Source organism: Lepidochelys olivacea, assembly GCF_965140295.1.
Source record: "Lepidochelys olivacea isolate rLepOli2 genome assembly, chromosome: 3".
In the NCBI taxonomy this organism is placed as follows: domain Eukaryota; kingdom Metazoa; phylum Chordata; order Testudines; family Cheloniidae; genus Lepidochelys; species Lepidochelys olivacea.
The window spans coordinates 1,455,734-1,473,947 of NC_140413.1; the positions used below are offsets into that span (position 1 = coordinate 1,455,734).

Below are 18,214 nucleotides of genomic sequence, written 5' to 3' on the forward strand. Positions count from 1 at the left end.
CCCCACCCCACACCAGAGCCCCCACTCCCAGCCGGAGCCCTCACACCCTAACCCCCACCCCAAACCCCTCATCCCCAGCCCCATCCCACCCCAGAGCCCACCCTCTCAGCCAGAACCCTCCCCTCCCCCCCCACCCCACACCTGAGCCCCTCCTCCCAGCCGGAGCCCTCACACCCTAACCCCCACCCCAAACCCCTCATCCCCAGCCCCACCCCACCCCAGAGCCCTCCCTCCCTCTCAGCTAGAACCCTCCCCCCATCCCAACCCTCCCCCCACACCTGAGCCCCCCCTCCCAGCCGAAGCCCGCCCCCCCAGCCCCTGCCCCACCCCAAAACCCTCATCCCCAGCCTGCCCCACCCCAGAGCTCACCCCCCCGCACCTCAACCCTCTGCCCCAGCCCTGAGCCCCACACCACCCCAAACCCCTCATCCCTGGCCCCGCCCCACCCCAGAGCTCACCCTCCCAGCTGGAGCCCTCACCCCCCACACCTGGAGCGCAGGATCTGGTCCAAGAGGTAACTATAACAGGACCGCTTGGAAATAGTGACCATAATATAATAACATTTAACATTCCTGTGGTGGGAAGAACACCGCAACAGCCCAACACTGTGGCCTTTAATTTCAGAAAGGGGAACTATGCAAAAACGAGGAGGTTAGTTACACAGAAATTAAAAGGTTCAGTGACTAGAGTGAAATCCCTGCAAGCTGCATGGACACTTTTCAAGGACACCATAATAGAGGCCTCAACTTAAATGTATACCCCAAATTAAAAAACACAGTAAAAGAACTAAAAAAGAGCCACCATGGCTTAACAACCATGTAAAAGAAGCAGTGAGAGATAAAAAGGCATCTTTTAAAAAGTGGAAGTCTGATCCTAGTGAGGTAAATAGAAGGGAGCATAAACACTGACAAATTAAGTGTAAAAACATAACAAGAAAAGCCAAAAAGGAGTTTGAAGAACAGCTAGCCAAAAACTCAACAGGTAATAACAAAATGTTTTTCAAGTACATCAGAAGCAGGAAGCCTGCTAAACAACCAGGGGGGCCCCTGGACAATCGAGATACAAAAGGAGCATTTAAAGATGATAAAGTCATTGCAAAGAAACTAAATTAATTCTTTACTTCAGTCTTCACGGCTGAGGATGCGAGGGAGATTCCCAAACCTGAGCCGTCTTTTGTAGGTGACAAATCGGAGGAATTGTCACAGACTGACGTGTCACTGGAGGAGGTTTTGGAATGAATTGAGAAACTGAACAGTAACAAGTCACCAGGCCCAGACGGCATCACCCAAGAGCTCTGAAAGAACTCGAACGTGAAATTGCGGAACTATTAACGATGGTTTGTAACCTGTCCTTTACATCAGCTTCTGCACCCAGTGACTGGGAGATAGCGAATGTGAGGCCAATACTTAAGAAGGGCTCGACAGGTGATCATGGCAATTACAGACCAGTAAGTCTAACGTCAGTACCGGGCAAATCGGCTGAGACAATAGTAAAGAACAAAATTGTCAAGAGACACAGAAGAACATAAATTGCTGTGCAAAAGTCAACATTGTTTCTGTAAAGGGAGATCGTGTCTTACTGATCTATTCAAGCTCTTTGAGGGGGTCAACAAACATGTGGCCAAGGGGGATCCAGTGGACAAAGTGGTCTTAGATTCCAGAAAGCCTTTGACAAGGTCCCTCACCAAAGGCTCTTACGTAAATTAAGTTGTCATGGGATAAGAGGGAAGATCCTTTCATGGACTGAGAACTGGTTAAAAGACAGGGAACAAAGGGTAGGCATAAATGGTAAATTTTCAGAATGGAGAGGGGTATCTAGTGGTATCCCCCAAGAGTCAGTCCTAGGACCAATCCTATTCAACTTATTCGTAGATGATCTGGAGAAAGGGGTAAACAGTGAGGTGGCAAAGTTTGCAGATGATACTAAACTGCTCAGGACAGTTAAGACCAAAGCAGACTGTGAAGCACTTCAAAAAGATCTCACAAATCTTGGAGTCATCGTGGATAGTTCTCTGAAGACGTCCACGCAGTGTGCAGCGGCAGTCAAAAAAGCAAACGGGATGTTAGGAATCATCAGAGAATAAGACGAAGAATATCTTATTGTCCTTATATAAATCCATGGTACGCCCACATCCTTGAATACTGCGTACAGATGTGGTCCCCTCATCTCAAAAAAGATAGACTGGTGTCAGAAAAGGTTCTGAGAAGGGCAACTAAAATGATTAGGGGTTTGGAACGGGTCCCATATGAGGAGAGATTAAAGAGGCCAGGACTTTTCAGCGTGGAAAAGAGGAGATGAAGGGGGGATAGGATCGAGGTCTGTAAAGTCATGAGTGGTGTGGAGAAAGTGAATAAGGAAAAGTTATTTACTTGTTCCCATAATATAAGAATGAGGGGCCACCAAATGAAATGAATGGGCAGCAGGTTTAAAACAAATCATAGGAAGTTCTTCTTCACACAGTGCAGTCAATCTGTGGAGCTCCTTGCCTGAGGACGTTGCGAAGGCCAAGACTATACCAGGGCTTAAAAGAGAACTGGACAAGTTCATGGCGGACAGGTCCATCGATGGCTGTTAGCCAGGCTGGGCAGGGAGGGTGTCCCTGGTCTCTGTTTGCCAGGAGCCGGGGACGGGCGACGGGGGCTGGATCACTGGGCGACTCCCTGCTCTGGTCACTCCCTCTGGGGCCCCTGGCCGCTGTCGGCCGACAGGACACGGGGCTGGACGGACGCTTGGTCTGACCCTGTCTGGCCGCTCTTATGGTCAGAGCCCCCCTGCGAGCCCCCCCAATCCCCTCCATGAGCCCCTCAACCCTCCACGAGCCCCTCACCCCCCTGACCGCCCCGCGAGCCCCCTCACCCCCCAACAAGCCCCCAACCCCCTCCGCGAGCCCATCACCCCCCTGCAAGCCCCCCAACCCCCTCTGCGAGCCCATCACCCCCCAACGAGCCCCCAACCCCCTCCGCGAGCCCATCACCCCCCTGCAAGCCCCCCAACCCCCTCCGCGAGCCCATCACCCCCCAACGAGCCCCCAACCCCCTCCGCGAGCCCATCACCCCCCTGCAAGCCCCCCAACCCCCTCCGCGAGCCCATCACCCCCCAACGAGCCCCCAACCCCCTCCGCGAGCCCATCACCCCCCAACGAGCCCCCAACCCCCTCCGCGAGCCCATCACCCCCCAACGAGCCCCCAACCCCCTCCGCGAGCCCATCACCCCCCAACGAGCCCCCAACCCCCTCCGCGAGCCCATCACCCCCCTGCAAGCCCCCCAACCCCCTCCGCGAGCCCCTCACCCCCCTGCAAGCCCCCCAACCCCCTCCACGAGCCCCTCACCCCCCTGCAAGCCCCCCAACCCCCTCCGCGAGCCCATCACCCCCCTGCAAGCCCCCCAACCCCCTCTGCGAGCCCATCACCCCCCAACGAGCCCCCAACCCCCTCCGCGAGCCCATCACCCCCCTGCAAGCCCCCCAACCCCCTCCGTGAGCCCCTCACCCCCCAACGAGCCCCCAACCCCCTCCGCGAGCCCATCACCCCCCTGCAAGCCCCCCAACCCCCTCTGCGAGCCCCTCACCCCCCTGCAAGCCCCCCAACCCCCTCCACGAGCCCCTCACCCCCCTGCAAGCCCCCCAACCCCCTCCGCGAGCCCATCACCCCCCTGCAAGCCCCCCAACCCCCTCTGCGAGCCCATCACCCCCCAACGAGCCCCCAACCCCCTCCGCGAGCCCATCACCCCCCTGCAAGCCCCCCAACCCCCTCCGTGAGCCCCTCACCCCCCAACGAGCCCCCAACCCCCTCCGCGAGCCCACCCCCCCCTGCAAGCCCCCCAACCCCCTCCGCGAGCCCCTCACCCCCCAACGAGCCCCCAACCCCCTCCGCGAGCCCCTCACCCCCCCACAAGCCCCCAACCACCTCCGCGAGCCCATCACCCCCCTGCAAGCCCCCCAACCCCCTCCGCGAGCCCACCCCCCCCTGCAAGCCCCCCAACCCCCTCCGCGAGCCCCTCACCCCCCTGCAAGCCCCCCAACCCCCTCCGCGAGCCCCTCACCCCCCAACGAGCCCCCAACCCCCTCCGCGAGCCCCTCACCCCCCCACAAGCCCCCAACCACCTCCGCGAGCCCATCACCCCCCTGCAAGCCCCCCAACCCCCTCCGCGAGCCCACCCCCCCCTGCAAGCCCCCCAACCCCCTCCGCGAGCCCCCAACCCCCTCCGCGAGCCCCTCACCCCCCAACGAGCCCCCAACCCCCTCCGCGAGCCCCTCACCCCCCCACAAGCCCCCCAACCCCCCGACCGCCCCCGGGGCGGCGCGTGACCGTTCCCGGCTCCATTGTGACATTATTTCATGGCGGGGGGGGGGGGGACAATGACACAGACCGGCCGGGGGGGCGTGTCGCGGTCCAGGCCCCGCCCCCGCGCTAGGGGGCGCTGCGCCTCGGGAGCCTCCCGCCGACAGAGCGGCCCCGCCCGCCCCACAAGGCACCGCGCCGCGGCCGGAAGTCGGGCAGCCGCCGGCGAGACGTGTCCGGAGGAGCCGCAGCCTCCGCGTGAGTGGGGCGGGGCCACCCCGGGACCCCCCGACCCGGCGCCTCCCCCCGGGACTCCCAGCCCCGCCCCCGAGGACCCCCCGACGCGGCCCCTCCCCCCCGGGGACCCCGACCCCTTCCCGGGACCCCCCGACGCGGCCCCCCCCCCGGGGACCTCCAGCCCCCCCCGGGGACCCCCCGACGCGGCCCCTCCCCCCGGGGACCCCCCAACCCGGCCCCTCCCCCCCGGGGACCCCGCCCCCTTCCCGGGACCCCCCGACCCGGCGCCTTTCCCCCGGGACCCCCAGAGGCGGCCCCTCCCCCCCGGGGACCTCCAGCCCCGCCCCCGGGGACCCCCCAACCCGGCCCCTCCCCCCCGGGGACCCCGCCCCCTTCCCGGGACCCCTCGACCCGGCGCCTTCCCCCCGGGGACCCCGACCCCTTCCCGGGACCCCCAGCCCCCCCTCGGGGACCCCCCGACGCGGCCCCTCTCCCCCGGGGACTCCGCCCCCTTCCCGGGACCCCCGGACCCGGCGCCTTCCCCCCGACCCCCCAGCCCCGCCCCGGGACCCCCCGCCCCGGCCCCTCCCCCCCGGGGACCCCGCCCCCTTCCCAGGACCCCCCGACCCGGCGCCTCCCCCCCGGGACCCCCCAACCCGGCCCCTCCCCCGGGACCCCGCCCCCTTCCCGGGACCCCCGCCCCGCCGCGCTGACCCGTCCCGCTCCCGCTCCCGCAGGATGATCACCGACGTGCAGCTCGCCATCTTCGCCAACATGCTGGGCGTGTCGCTCTTCCTGCTCGTGGTGCTCTACCACTACGTGGCCGTCAACAACCCCAAGAAGCAGGAGTGAGGGGCCGCCCGCAGGTAACGCCCGGCCCGCAGTGCCCCCCTCCTCCCGCCCCGCCCCGCCCCGGCCCGCAGCCCCCGGCCCCGCCCCGCCGCCCTTGGCAGACACGGCTGGGCTCTGGCTGGGGGGGGTCTCGGCCCCCCGTGGCACAGACACGGCTGGGCTCTGGCTGGGGGGGGGGTCTCGGCCCCCCGTGGCACAGACACGGCTGGGCTCTGGCTGGGGGGGGGGTCTCGGCCCCCCGTGGCACAGACACGGCTGGGCTCTGGCTGGGGGGGGGGTCTCGGCCCCCCATGGCACAGACACCGCTGGGCTCTGGCTGGGGGGGGGTCTCGGCCCCCCGTGGCACAGACACTGGCTGGGCTCTGGCTGGGGGGGGTCTCGGCCCCCCGTGGCACAGACACTGGCTGGGGGGGGGTCTCGGCCCCCCATGGCACGGGCACTGGCTGGGCTCTGGCTGGGGGGGGTCTCGGCCCCCCGTGGCACAGACACCGCTGGGCACTCGGTCATTAGAACCGTGCAGCTGGTGAAGTCTCCCGGGAGCCAAGGACCAAGATGCCCCTTCCCCTAGCTGGCCAGCGAGTCTGGCTGCAGCTGGCTTCCCTGGCTGCAGGGCCTGCCTGGGGGCACGCAGCGTAGGGGGGGACTGGCTCTCCTCCTGACTCGCCCTTGTAGCCTGAGCTGTTTGTTCTTGTTTGCCCCAACAGAGCCGAGCCCTGAGCGCCGCCTGCCATGGCCAGGAGCAGAGCTGACAGCCGCGCTGGGCCCCGCAGCCTGCCCCGGCCCTGCACCCTGCCCTAGCTTTGTACAGAGCAAACCCACTGGACACAAATAAATGGCTGGAACCTCCCCTGTGCGGGCGCCTCGGTGTCACTCTGGTGCCAGCAGAGCCCGACCTGTGGGCAGAGAGCATGCTGCTCCGGCTGATAGGAGAGGGGGAGCCCTTCAGCTGGGGGCCCAGGTTAGACTCCTGCGCCAATCACAACAAGGGGTGGGACAGGGAAGCCATTGGCCCCACCCCCAGCTCCCCATGTTCTCTTGCAGAGAAATCTGGGCTTGGCAGCCCCCCAGGGGGAGAGGCAGGTCCCCTGGTGACTTGTGTCAGAGCCACCCTGGGTACGGCCAGTGCCAGGTAGATCCCAAGGCCAGAAGGGACCATAGTGATCATCTGGTCTGACCCCTGCCTAGCATGGGCCCCACAGTAATGACCCAGAGCAGAGCTGGCAGACAAATATCCAATCTGGATGTGAAATTTCCAGTGACAGAGAATCTCCCACAGCCCTCAGGGAATTCTTCAAGTGGCAATTACCCTCCCTGCTAATAATTAACACCTTATTTCCAGTCTGATGCTGCCTAGCTTCAACTTCTAGCCCTTGGCTTGGGTTAGCCCTTCCTCTGCTAGACTGAGGAGCCGGTTCTCTCCCCCTCCCACACACACACAGCCTGGGAGCCCTTAAATCTCCTTGGGAAGCTAATTAGACCCCAGGAGCTCAATCTCTTACTGTGCGGCTTGTTTTCTAACCTGTTAACCATTCTCATGGCTCCAGCAGAGGTCACGCCAGTGCCAAATACAGAAGGAAAATAACCGCTGGCTTCCTACTCAAGCTGCCCCGGTTCATGGCCCCCAGGGCCACACTGGCAGCTCATGTTCAGTCTCCCGCAGACTCTCGCTCACTGACTGAAGGCTGGGGCTGAGCAGGTGTTAAGCCTCAGAGCTGTGCTTATGTGATTCCTTTCTGGTCCCATGGGCGAGGGGGGGGCTCACGCAGAGCTTGCTGCAGGCTTTGCCAGCTGAAAACTAGGGTTCTCCACACGAGTGGTGGCTCCTGCCAGCCTGGCGGTGCTGATGGTTGTATTGTGGGCACAGCATGCAGGCTGCATTAACCCCGTCTCCTCCAAGGGGGCAAAGCTGGCCCATGGCTCTCTTGCCCTTCCTCTATCAGTCCAGCCTTTGCTTTAGGCCTCCCCCGTTGCTCCTGAGCAGCCTGCCAGCTCCTGCTGGTGAACACAGGGGGTTCTACTCCTGCCTTCCCCTGCCCTCCTGCTGCTGCTCTGGGTGTGGCAGACTCCTAGCACAGTTCAGAGGCCTGCACCATAGCTGGGGGCAGTGCCCGGCCCAGACTACAGAGCTCAGGGGACATTTCTTCCAAACAAACTTTAATAGAAACACGTTACAAGACAAACCCTATCTCATAAAAATAGCTTCAAACCCATGAACGACTCTGTAGCCGCTCAGCTGAGTGGGAGGTGGCGAACGGCTGCAGCCGCAGAATGGCTCTGCCTTGGTGGGTGGCTGCAGGGCTCCCCAGCCCTGACCCTGCCCACACAGAGTTGTGGTTAACATGGAGGGGGCTGGCCAAAGCCGCTAGCCTGGGGCCCAGGCACCCAGGGATGGGAGCTGACCTGCAGCTCCAGGGCCTGATTTGGTTCTGCTCATGAAGCAGCCTTTGCAAGAGTCTGCCCAGCTTACAAGCTGTTCCCGTGGGGTGCACCGGGGAGAGCCCTGACTGGAGATACCCGGCCTGGGACCCTGGAGCCCACTGAGGTTCTGCTGGCACCGTGCTTTGTCCAAGGAGATGCCCACAGACCCTCCCTCAAGTTGCCTCCACAGCCCTGCTGGGTGTGGGGCAGGGGCCAATCCCTGAAGCAGGACAGCTACTGTGGGGAGACAACACCCCAACTAACTGTGCTTCACCCCAGCAGGCCAGCTCCCCCAGGCCTCACTGTGGCACAGGGAGCTGCCCATGGGCCGGGTTCTGAGACACACCATGGGAGCTTTGGCTTTGTGGAAGGGGAGTAGGGGCCATGCCCACTGGGCCTCCCTGGCACCAGCTGGCCCCCTGCTAGAAAGCCCTTTGCCCCGGGTTGATTCTCCTGCACCTCAGCACAGGGGCTAGTGCAGCAGCCTGACCCAGGGCCTCGCCCTGCCCAACCCCCTCCACGGCCCAGGGAGAGACACAGAGTGATGATGTCTGCAGCTGCTCCCCGGGCATCACCTCCAGCCCCTGGCACTGTGGCTGCTGTTGGTGCCCCCAAGCTTGTGACCTAAACCAGTCAGCTGGCTGCACCCAGTGCCCTCCACATGGCCATGGCTGGAGGTTAGCAGGGAAGTGGAGGGAACTGCACAGGGCTCTGGGACTAGCTGGAGAGCCCGGCAGGGTCCTGCTCTGCTTAGGCCATGGGCTGTGCAGAGCCCTGGCTGCTCAGCAGGGCAGCTCTGTGCTTACAGGCCAGAGCTCAGCTAGAGGCCAGGCAGGGAGGTGCTGGGCACAGGGAGCCTGCAGGGTGAACAGGGCTGGGTGGAGATTCGCCCTCTATCACCCAGCTTGGCAAGGGGCGGCTGGACTCTGCCCCACTTCCCCGGCAGCAGGTGCTGCAACCAGCTCGAGCCGGATGCGAGGGCAGAGGTGGCAGCGCTCAGGCTTCAGTGCAGAAGGACAGGATCTTGTGGTACGAGCTGAGCTGGGGCGAGTCCGGGGCCCGGCTTGGCAGATGCTGCGACAGAGAAGAGCAGGCTCAGGGGGCTGGGACGGGCTCTGCGGCGGGCCGTGTGCTCGCCCTTAGCGGCGCCAGTCTGAGAAGCCAGCACAGCTCAGAGCGGGGGCAACGGCGGTGCATGGCCACCCACCAGTGATCTCCCCCAGCTGGCGAGGGAAAGGCCACACTGCAGCTCTGGTGCCAGGGCTGCCTGCCCCAGGAGCAGGGGGGCAGCATCGGAGACATGGGCCCTGCTTGGGGTGGGTTCCCCAGCCCCCTCCCAACATCTATGGGCCTGGTACCTCGCTGAGCAGGCCCTCGGGCTCGTCGCAGATGAAGAGCGGCTCTGTTGTCTGCATCCCCATGCCGAGTGATGCAGTGTCCTCTGGGAATGCTGCAGAGGAACAGAGCCAGTGTCAGCAGCCCAGCCCAGCCCAGCCCCGCCCCCCAGTGCCAGCCAGGGAGTGGGGAAGGTGCCACCCACTGGCTGGCCCAAGGCCTGAGTGAACTGTGGGTCTGGGCACAGGGGCTGTGCTCCCAGGCAGGCTGAATGCCCCCGGAGGAGTGGCATGGGCTCAGATGAGGCACCTAGGCAGGAGCTGCTCCTGCTTTGGTGCCCAGGCCTGAGAGTAGCATCAAGCAATTGCCATGCAATGGCTCCCACCCCCAGGTACAGTGCTGAAAGTGGGGCCCAGCTGAGCACCTGCACTAAAGATTGCAGCCACCTGGCTTCCAACCTCAGAGGCAGCCCAGCATGCTGCTGGGGCCTGATGCCTGGCAGCTAGTCTGGGGGCCCCACCTGTGGCAGGGCACACAGCTGAACTTGCCCCCTACCTAACCCGGTGTATGCTTGCTGCCAGCCCAGGTGCCCGCAACGCCCTACCTGGCAGAGACCTTTGGGCCAGGGCTCCAGCGTGGGTGTATTTCCAGACCTTGAGGGCTGAGGTGTTCTCGCTGCTGAGCCCCAGCAAACTCGGGGTGCATGCTGCTGCCTTCTTGCGGACGGGGATTCTGCTGGGCCGCAGGCTGCAGAGAACCAGAGGCAGTGCTTACAGCAGGAGAGCCAGGGCCAGGAGAACGGGCCCCAGGGTGCTGTCGGGCCCATCTCTCCTCGGTTCTGTGCCCCTCACGCCTGGCCCGGCTGGAGCAGAGGGTGCCTGCAAAGCTGCTGCTCTATTCCGCTCTCCCAGCGCTGGGACCAGCAGATACTCCAGGGAGGGGTTCAGTCCAGGCTCACTCCAGCCATGGGACAAGGAAACCCCACTGCGACCCCCAGAGCTGGGCCTGGCCACAGGATGAAAGCAAAGGCACATGCCATGACAGGAGCTAGCTGGCGGGGCTCCCTGGGGCCCCAAAATGGACAGCGGTTGGGGCAGCTGCTGTTTAAACACTCCTGGCATCTTGCCAAGGAGGGGCTAATGGACCTGATCTGAAACCCACCCCCTGGAGCCACGTCCCCTCCCTCCGGGCAGCGCAGCACTCAGCTGCACCCCCAGCCCTGCCCCCAGCCAGGGCTAGCCAGCTGTGACCTATTGCTGGGTGAGGGGGAGATGTCTGAGTCTGCCTGTGCCAGTCAGTCCCTCCCCAGGGGGGCACGCTCGGCAGGCTGGGAAGGGGCGGTGTCTTGCAGGAGCCCCACACCTGATTCTGCAGCTGCTCCCGCTGGGCCCCACAGAAAGTGCCGGGGGCGGATGCACCGCAGGCTCCAACAGGTTCCCACCCCAAGGCTGGTACCAGCCGCTGGCCAGGCCCTGCCTGGGAGCACGGGGGCAGCAGTGCGCAGTGCTCCTGGCTGCAGCTAGTCCCCTTGGGCTGAGGCCGCAGGGCAGTATCTGCCGGAGCAGAAAGGAGGAGCCTGAGCAGGTGGCCAGCTCTATTAGCCAAGGTAGGGCAGCAGGGGAAGGGCTAGGTCTCCTCCTGCAACAACATGCCCTAGCCTGGCACCCGCATCCACACAGCAGGAGGGAGCAAGGGCCAAGCCCTGCTGCGTCACTCAGTTCCCCGGGGTGCGTTACGGGAGTAGCTGAATCCCCCAGGGGAAAGGGCACACCATGGGTCTGCCCACAGAGCGCTGCAGGGTCTGAGGCAGGGCAGATGCTGCCAGCGGGAGCCAGCTGGGCCCTGGGGATGGTCTCTCCAGCTCCAGGGGCTCCAGGACTTGCTCTCAAACCATAGAAAGTACCTGCAGTGGAAGGACCCAGCCATGGGCGCAGCTGGATCCTCAGCACAGGAGCAGCCCAGCATTCCCAAAAGCCCCCTCTTGCTCAGCCCCCAGGGCAGGACAGACCATAAGAACGGCCACACTGGGGCAGACCAAAGGCCCATCTAGCCCAGTATCCAGTCTTCCGCCAGTGGCCAATGCCAGGTGCCCCAGAGGGAATGAACAGAACAGGGAATCACCAAGTGATCCATCCCGTCGCTCATTCCCAGCTCCTGGCAGAGGCTACGGACACCATCCCTGCCCATCCTGGCTAATAGCCTCATGTAGTCTGATGGGCTCCCATGTGCCCAGAGGGGTGGAATGAGACACCAGGGAGCCAGAGCTGGGAACATTCTGCCTGGCCAGTGCTTGGTGGGACTCGGCTCCAGGGCGTTGCGGTCAGGGAGCTGCCCAGAGCGCCGGAGCCCCTGCCCTGCGGCATGCCCTTCCAGTGCCCTCCCCCAGCGCAGGACACACGGTACCTGGGTGGTTCTAGGACTTTCCTGGTGCTCAGCCTCTTCGGAAGGTTCTAAGCAGAAAGACAGGAGACAATTGGAGAGGGCGGGGGGGGGGCGAGTTCCAGCCCAGCCAGCTTGGAGATGGGGTGATAGCAGCCAAGTACCATGCTGGGCTCCCTGCCCATCCCCTGGGGCTCTGGCCACCTGCAGCATGAGGGGGCCACCCCCTGTCCATTGGCTTCCAGGGCAGCTCCAAGCCCGGGACCCACACACAGCACAGACAGCGAGTGCTGAGGGGAGCCCACAGGGGCTGATGGGAATCCATGGACCCAGCCAGCCCTGGAGCCAGCGGGAGTTGCACTCACCCCAGGGAGGAATCCATTCACTGGGCAGAGCTGGAACCCAGAGCTCGGGGAGTGGGCGACCCCTCAGCCTCTCCCAGGGGAGCCTGGGGCCAGCAGAGCCATACAGCAACTCACATGACTGCCAGCCAGAGGCCGGCAGCTTCCTCACCGGCTCAGACCCAGCCCCAGCCGGCGTGGGGGCTGGCTGGAAGGAGGAGAGGAGCAGGGTTACAGAGGAAAATGTCAATTCCAAAACATTTCCCTTTGGAAACGCTGCCCCGGTGCCCCATGTACCCCTCTCTGTTACAGGCAGGCGCCCGACATCTCCCCTCGTGCAGAGTCCCTGGCCCATCATTGGAGCTGTAGTCTGTGCAGCCCACCCCATCAGTTCCCGGGTGCTGCAGGGGTCCCGGGCACTGGTGGCACCTTAGACTCTCCTGGTCTCTGCCTGCCGCTGCCAGAGAGGCTCTGGGGGGCCGAGTTTCTGTCTCAGCATGAAAGGGGTTCAGACGGCCATGGTGAGGAGCAGACAGGCTGAGACCGGGTAAACTAATGGGCCCGTCGCCCAGCCCAGAGAATGGGGCCATGAGGGGCCTGGCTCCCAACCCCAATGGCAGGAGACCCACCTCGAAAGGGGCTGTGGGGGGATCCCAGAGAGCAGGCGTGTCATAGAATCATAGAATATCAGGGTTGGAAGGGACCTCAGGAGGTCATCTAGTCCAACCACCTGCTCAAAGCAGGACCAATCCCCAATTAAATCATCCCAGCCAGGGCTTGGTCAAGCCTGACCTTAAAAACCTCTAAGGATGGAGATTCCACCACCTCTGTAGGGAACCCATTCCAGTGTTTCACCACCCTCCTAGTGAAACAGTGTTTCCTAATATCCAACCTAAACCTCCCCCACTGCAACTTGAGACCATTGCTCCTTGTTCTGTCATCTGTCACCACTGAGAATAGTCTAGATCCATCCTCTTTGGAGCCCCCTTTCAGGTAGTTGAAAGCAGCTATCAAGTCCCCCCTCATTCTTCTCTTCTGCAGACTAAACAATCCCAGTTATCTCAGCCTCTCCTCGTAAGTCATGTGCTCCAGCCCCCTAATAATTTTTGTTGCCCTCCGCTGGACTCTTTCCAATTTTTCCACATCCTACTTATAGTGTGGGGCCCAAAACTGGACACAGTACTCCAGAGAGGCCTCACCAGTGTCGAATAGAGGGGAACGATCACGTCCCTCGATCTGCTGGCAATGGCCTACTTATACATCCCAAAATGCCATTGGCCTTCTTGGCAACAAGGGCACACTGCTGACTCATATCCAGCGTCTCGTCCACTGTCACCCCTAGGTCCTTTTCTGCAGAACTGCTGCCGAGCCATTCGGTCCCTAGTCTGTAGCAGTGCATGGGATTCTTCCGTCCTAAGTGCAGGACTCTGCACTTGTCCTTGTTGAACCTCATCAGATTTCTCTTGGCCCAATCCTCTAATTTGTCTAGGGTCCTCTGTATCCTATCCCTACCCTCCAGCGTATCTACCTCTCCTCCCAGTTTAGTGTCATCTGCAAATTTGCTGAGGGTGCAGACCACGCCATCCTCCAGATCATTAATGAAGATAATGAACAAAACCATCGCCACAAGGCACAGGGAGGGGCTGGCTTAGAGGCTTCAGGGGGTAGCAGCCAGGTTGGTTTCCACCTTCTTCCCAGCTCTGGGCATTACCTGCACCAGCGCCATGCCATAGGGGGGCTTCGGCTCTTCCCGGCCGTGATCTGCTGCCTGAAGTCCACGGCTGGTAACCACCAGAGCCCCGGCCTTACTGTCCGTGGGCGAGGTCCCTGGGTGACAAACAAAAGAGAGCTGAACTCCATCAGCCCCATGCACCAGGAAGGACACGCTGTGGGAGCAGTGCTTACGGGCTTTGCTGGCTGTACCTCCATGTTACCGATGGGCTGCCATGCGGGCAGAGGTGGTACGTGTGCACAGGGAAAGCGGTGTGACACTGTGTGACGGGTGACCAGTTCTTGGGAGTTGAAAGGGAAGCAGAAAGCCCGCAGAGTCCAGGCCCGAGCGTCCCCAGGGAACACCAAACCGGCTGGACTCCAAGGATCTAGTCACTAGGAAAGTCCGGTGCCCCCCCTCAGCCATAGAGCAGTTCCAAGCCCTTGTTCACCAGCTGGGCTCTTGGCTTGGGTTGCTCACGCCACGGAGCCATGAGCACAGAGCACACGGTCACTTCCCTGGGACGGGAGCAGGACATCCTGGTTCTGATCTGTGGGCATTTCCCGGGGCCCCACCCCACCCTGCCAGGGCCAGAGTGGTGCAGTCACTGCACTGACAGTCAGAAGCAGCAAAGGCTAATGGCTAGAGACCACTGCTGGGGAGCTGGGCTCGATCCCTGCCTCTGCCCGGTCTCCCCCACGGGGAAGTCACCCCCTGGCTGAGTGCCTCAGTTTCCCTACTGGCAGCATGGAGCAACGCTGGGGTGCTGGGAGATTTCACTGTTTGGCCATTGCTGGCTGGAGGGCCCCTGATCACTCACCTCACCCCACTGCCAGCTGGAGGGCCCCTGATCACTCACCTCACCCCACTGCCCACCAGGAGCCAAAGGCCCCAAGCCCACCTCTGGGCAGAATGCAAGTGCCTGCACTGTCTTGAGCGGGAGGCAGGGGCCGTACCCTGATCGGCAGCCTCGCCCGCTGGTTTCCCGGCAGTGCTGGGCCAGTGTGCTCGGCCAAGAGTCTAGCCGCAGGGGGCCAGCAGCAGGGCTGCCCAGATGCCAGGGTGCTTAGAGCACCCTGGGAGTGGCCCTGGCACGGAGCTGCATGGGGACCTCTGAGAGGAGAGCCCAGACCCACCATCTTTGGAAAATCTTTATTCCTCCCACCAGTGTGGCTAACACAGGAAGGCCGGGAAGCGCCGCCCCAGGCTCCGGCAGCAGCAAAGTACAACCGCGCCCCAGGGCAGCCACACGGACCCTCCCATGGCCCCGGGAGGCAGGGCAGGGTAGAGTGTGGGAGGGAAGAACAGGCAGCCAAGGCACAGCTGGGCTCAGATGCAGGAGCTCCAGCCTCCCAAGCTCCCTCCATGGCCTGTGGGGGCAAAGCCAGGTCTGGCGTCACCTTGGGCACTTCACTTCCTGCAGCACCAGAGCATCCCCGCTTCCCGCCCCGCCTCGGCCCCAGAGCAGCATCTGCCTGCACGGCCCCGGCTCTAGCCCGCAGGCTGCTCTGCTCTGGGGCGTAGCACAGGCTCACAACACGCTGCATGCCCCAGGCCAGTGGAAGGGCCACTGGTGCGCGTCACAAGGAGGCTGTTTCAGTCGGGGGCCCCACCGCTCCTGCCACGCAGGCCACTGCCTTGAGAGGGTTGGGCCCGTCCTGAGCCCGGCGCTGCCTTGCCGGGCTGGTTCTGGCCGGGCCTGGCTCTGCTAGCGTAGGTGGCATATCCAGCTGCCTGAGGGAGCCGGGAGGAGCCTGCAGCACAGGGCCTGGGGACAGTACCAGCCCACGCAGGCCTCGCCGGGGAGCACGGTCACTAGGACAGAGGCCTGGAGACAGGCCTGGGCTGGCGAGAACAGTCTGGGCGCAGAGATGCTGGCATGCATGGGGGGGTGCATGGAACAGGAAGGACCCCTTGGTCACCAGAACCGGCCTCCCAGCAGAGCTCGGGGACCGGCCCATATTTCCATGGTGTCCCACACAGCAGGGTGCAGCGCGCACTGTGTGAGCTCCATGCCCAGGCCTCCCTCTGCCAGCACGACTGCCAGGTGACCTTGGTCCTCCTCGGGCGGGGAGAGCCTCTCGCCTAAGGCCTTGGCCTGGGCCTGGAGAGACGGGCTGAGCGTGGAGCGGGCAGACACAAACCTGACGTGAGGAAGGAGGCTGGCAGGGAGCAGGGGCGCAGGCTGGCGGGTGGCGCAGGCTGGGACAGGCGCCTGGCACAGGGAGGGAGAGGCGCTGGCGGCTGGATGCTGTTGGCTGCTGCTCGCAGCAGAGTCAGCTGCTGGTGGCGCCGCTTGTCCTGCACGCAGGGCTCTGGGAAGGAGGGAGTTGGAAAAGGAAGTTCAGGAAGGGGCTGGTGGTATTGCCCCCTCACGGCTCCCTATGCCCAACCCCTCCCCTCACACAGCACCCCAGGCCCCCCCCTCAGAGCGCTCTCCACACCAGTACTCCCGGGTCCCACAGCCTCCTGCCAGGCAGAGCGACTCATCTCCCTGCTGCAGGCTCTGCCTGATGCCAGCCCCTCCAAACCGTGGGGGCCCGGCGCAGGCTACACCATGCCACACGAGCAGGGGCTCGGCCCATTCAAGAGCAGAAGGCGTGAGCAGCCCCCTTGGGGACCCCCAGGGACAGGACAGTCTGCAGCCGGGTCCATCAGCCTGCTGGTCAGGCTGGCCCCTGACTCCAGATGGCCCTGGCAGAGACACCACTCCCACGAGGCGCTCAAAGCACAGCCAGGCCGCCACATCTGGGTGCTAGAGCCAGGCTCTGGAACAGGAGTGGCTGGATCTGCAGCCCCAGCTGCCGCTGGAGCCAGAGCCGCAGGCACCAGTCAGGGCACGCCTAGCTCGGAGCCTGACTAGAGCACCAGGCTGGGCCATTAAGTCAGCTCAAGGCAGCCACTCGTGTACGGCGCCTTCAGCCACCTAGCATGGCAGAGAACAGGAGCGACAAGCCTCCCTCCCCCTCCAGCTCTTTCCACACTCTGCAGCGAGGCCCTTGGGGGAGAGCAGCATTGAGCACACAGGTCACCCTTACACACCACCGGAAGGGAGGAGAGGGATTGCTTCACCAGCCACTGAGAAGCAGCCACCTCTGGGGAGGAACACAGCAGCTGCTAAGCAGCACATGGCAACCCCCCACAGCAATTTAGGCCAGGAAGTGAACAACAAGCGGCGAGGGAATTTTAGGGTGACAGTTTAAGGATCAAGTAGGAACCAGGCCAAGGTATTGGGGTTAAACTCTTCCCAAACGCCATGGCATCAGGCACCCCTTTGAGATCTGCTGTGACCACGAGCACAGCGCCTCACACTGACTGGCTCACTTGCTGGTAGGCCACACCCTGGCCCTGACCCTGCAGGCGCGGTCTCTCGCGCTGGTGAGCTCTTCGGGTAGGTCACACAAACGGGCCCCAATCCCATTTGGCGCCTTTGGGCACATGTTTTTGCTGCCCCATTCCAGTGCCACAGCTGGGGGGCCCTGGGGCCCACTGGGAATGAAATGGAGCTGGCAGCAGCCCCGACTTGGCTCCACAGGGGCAGCAGGGCTCAGCACACAGCAGGGGGAGGCCTCCCAGGGACTCACCCTCTGGGCTGAAGGGTGTAATAGGGGAACAGCTGGCCCGGCAGGAGGCTCCTGCCTGGGGGAGCCCTCCTGTGTGGGTGCTCTGGGGGGAAGCCGGCTGGTGTTATTTCTGCAGCAACGTCTTACGGGGAGATAAAGGAAGCCCTTGGCCCTCCCCCAAGGAGCCTTGGCTCTGAAGTCAAGAGCACGGAGATGCATAGCAGAGCGAGGTCACGTGACGAGACTTACAGGCCTCTCTCCTGCTCAGTTCCTACAGCCCCTGGAGAAGGAGCAGCAGGCAGCCGCCTAGTGAACATGCAGGGGCTTGCCAGAGTCCCACTGGCAGTTCACTACTGTGTCACCAGCTTGTCAGGCCTGGCACACTCACTACACCTTGCACACTGTTGTCCATCTGTATCCGAAAGGCGTGATGTAAGGCATACACAAACTGGTGACACACTTACGGTTAGAAGCTGGGAATGGGCGATGGGGTGGATCACTAGATAATTGCCCTGTTCTGTTCATTCCCTGTGAAGCACCTGGCACTGGTCATGGTCAGAAGACAGAATACTGGGCTAGATGGACCGTTGGTCTGACCCAGTGTGGACATTCTTTTGTAGGACATGAGCTCCCAAACTGGGGGTTGTGGCCCCAAATGGGGTTGTGCCATAAGCAGATGGGGCAGCAGGTCCAACAGGCCTGAGAGATGATACTGACAGCCCCTGAATGTGTCTGAACCAGGTCCACAAACGCCATGCCAGGTGGCGGCAATGTTGGTCTACAAACTAGCAGCCTCTGCCCAGTGTGATCTTGCACATGCTGTACAGGTGAGGCTGCGCTGTGTGGAGGCCACCGGTTTGTAGATCAAAACGGCAGCCTCCTGGCGCAGCGTTTGTGGAGCAGTTCCAGACACACTGGCTGTGCAGATTCCAGTTTGGCCATTTGCACCATTCCAACTGTGCAAGCATCCAGCTGAAGGACTTTGAATGGAGAAGATCCTTAGCTATGGGCATCCTCTCTGCTTGAGCTGGGAGGAGCTTGTGCTGGCCTCTCCTGGGATGGGAATCTGCAGTGGTTCGTTAGCTTCTTAAGGCAGGG

At 62.7% G+C, this 18,214-nt stretch overlaps 2 protein-coding genes across 11 annotated transcripts in view; one reads left to right on the forward strand and one right to left on the reverse strand.

The window, feature by feature from the left end:
• The first annotated feature begins 4,418 nt into the window (after nt 1-4,418).
• OST4 (oligosaccharyltransferase complex subunit 4, non-catalytic) lies at nt 4,419-6,222 on the forward strand. The gene is made up of 3 exons (XM_084624536.1): nt 4,419-4,538; nt 5,255-5,383; nt 6,074-6,222. Exon 2 carries the CDS (start codon nt 5,256-5,258, stop codon nt 5,367-5,369), a length of 114 nt encoding a protein of 37 aa, XP_084480662.1. The 5' UTR covers nt 4,419-4,538; nt 5,255; the 3' UTR covers nt 5,370-5,383; nt 6,074-6,222.
• A 1,284-nt stretch (nt 6,223-7,506) lies between these two features.
• Nucleotides 7,507-18,214, reverse strand: part of AGBL5 (AGBL carboxypeptidase 5) — a 45,289-nt gene continuing 34,581 nt past the window's right edge. For 8 of the 10 annotated variants that reach the window (XM_084624532.1, XM_084624531.1, XM_084624526.1 and 5 more), the window contains 6 exons: nt 15,698-15,868; nt 13,554-13,669; nt 11,526-11,572; nt 9,727-9,869; nt 9,146-9,237; nt 7,507-8,861 (listed from right to left, as the gene is read on the reverse strand). In XM_084624532.1, the coding sequence (XP_084480658.1) occupies nt 8,784-8,861; nt 9,146-9,237; nt 9,727-9,869; nt 11,526-11,572; nt 13,554-13,669; nt 15,698-15,868 (647 nt within the window). In that variant the 3' untranslated portion in view covers nt 7,507-8,783. The remainder of the gene's footprint in view (nt 8,862-9,145; nt 9,238-9,726; nt 9,870-11,525; nt 11,573-13,553; nt 13,670-15,697; nt 15,869-18,214) is intronic. The other 2 variants (XM_084624530.1, XM_084624533.1) reach the window with 2 other exon arrangements.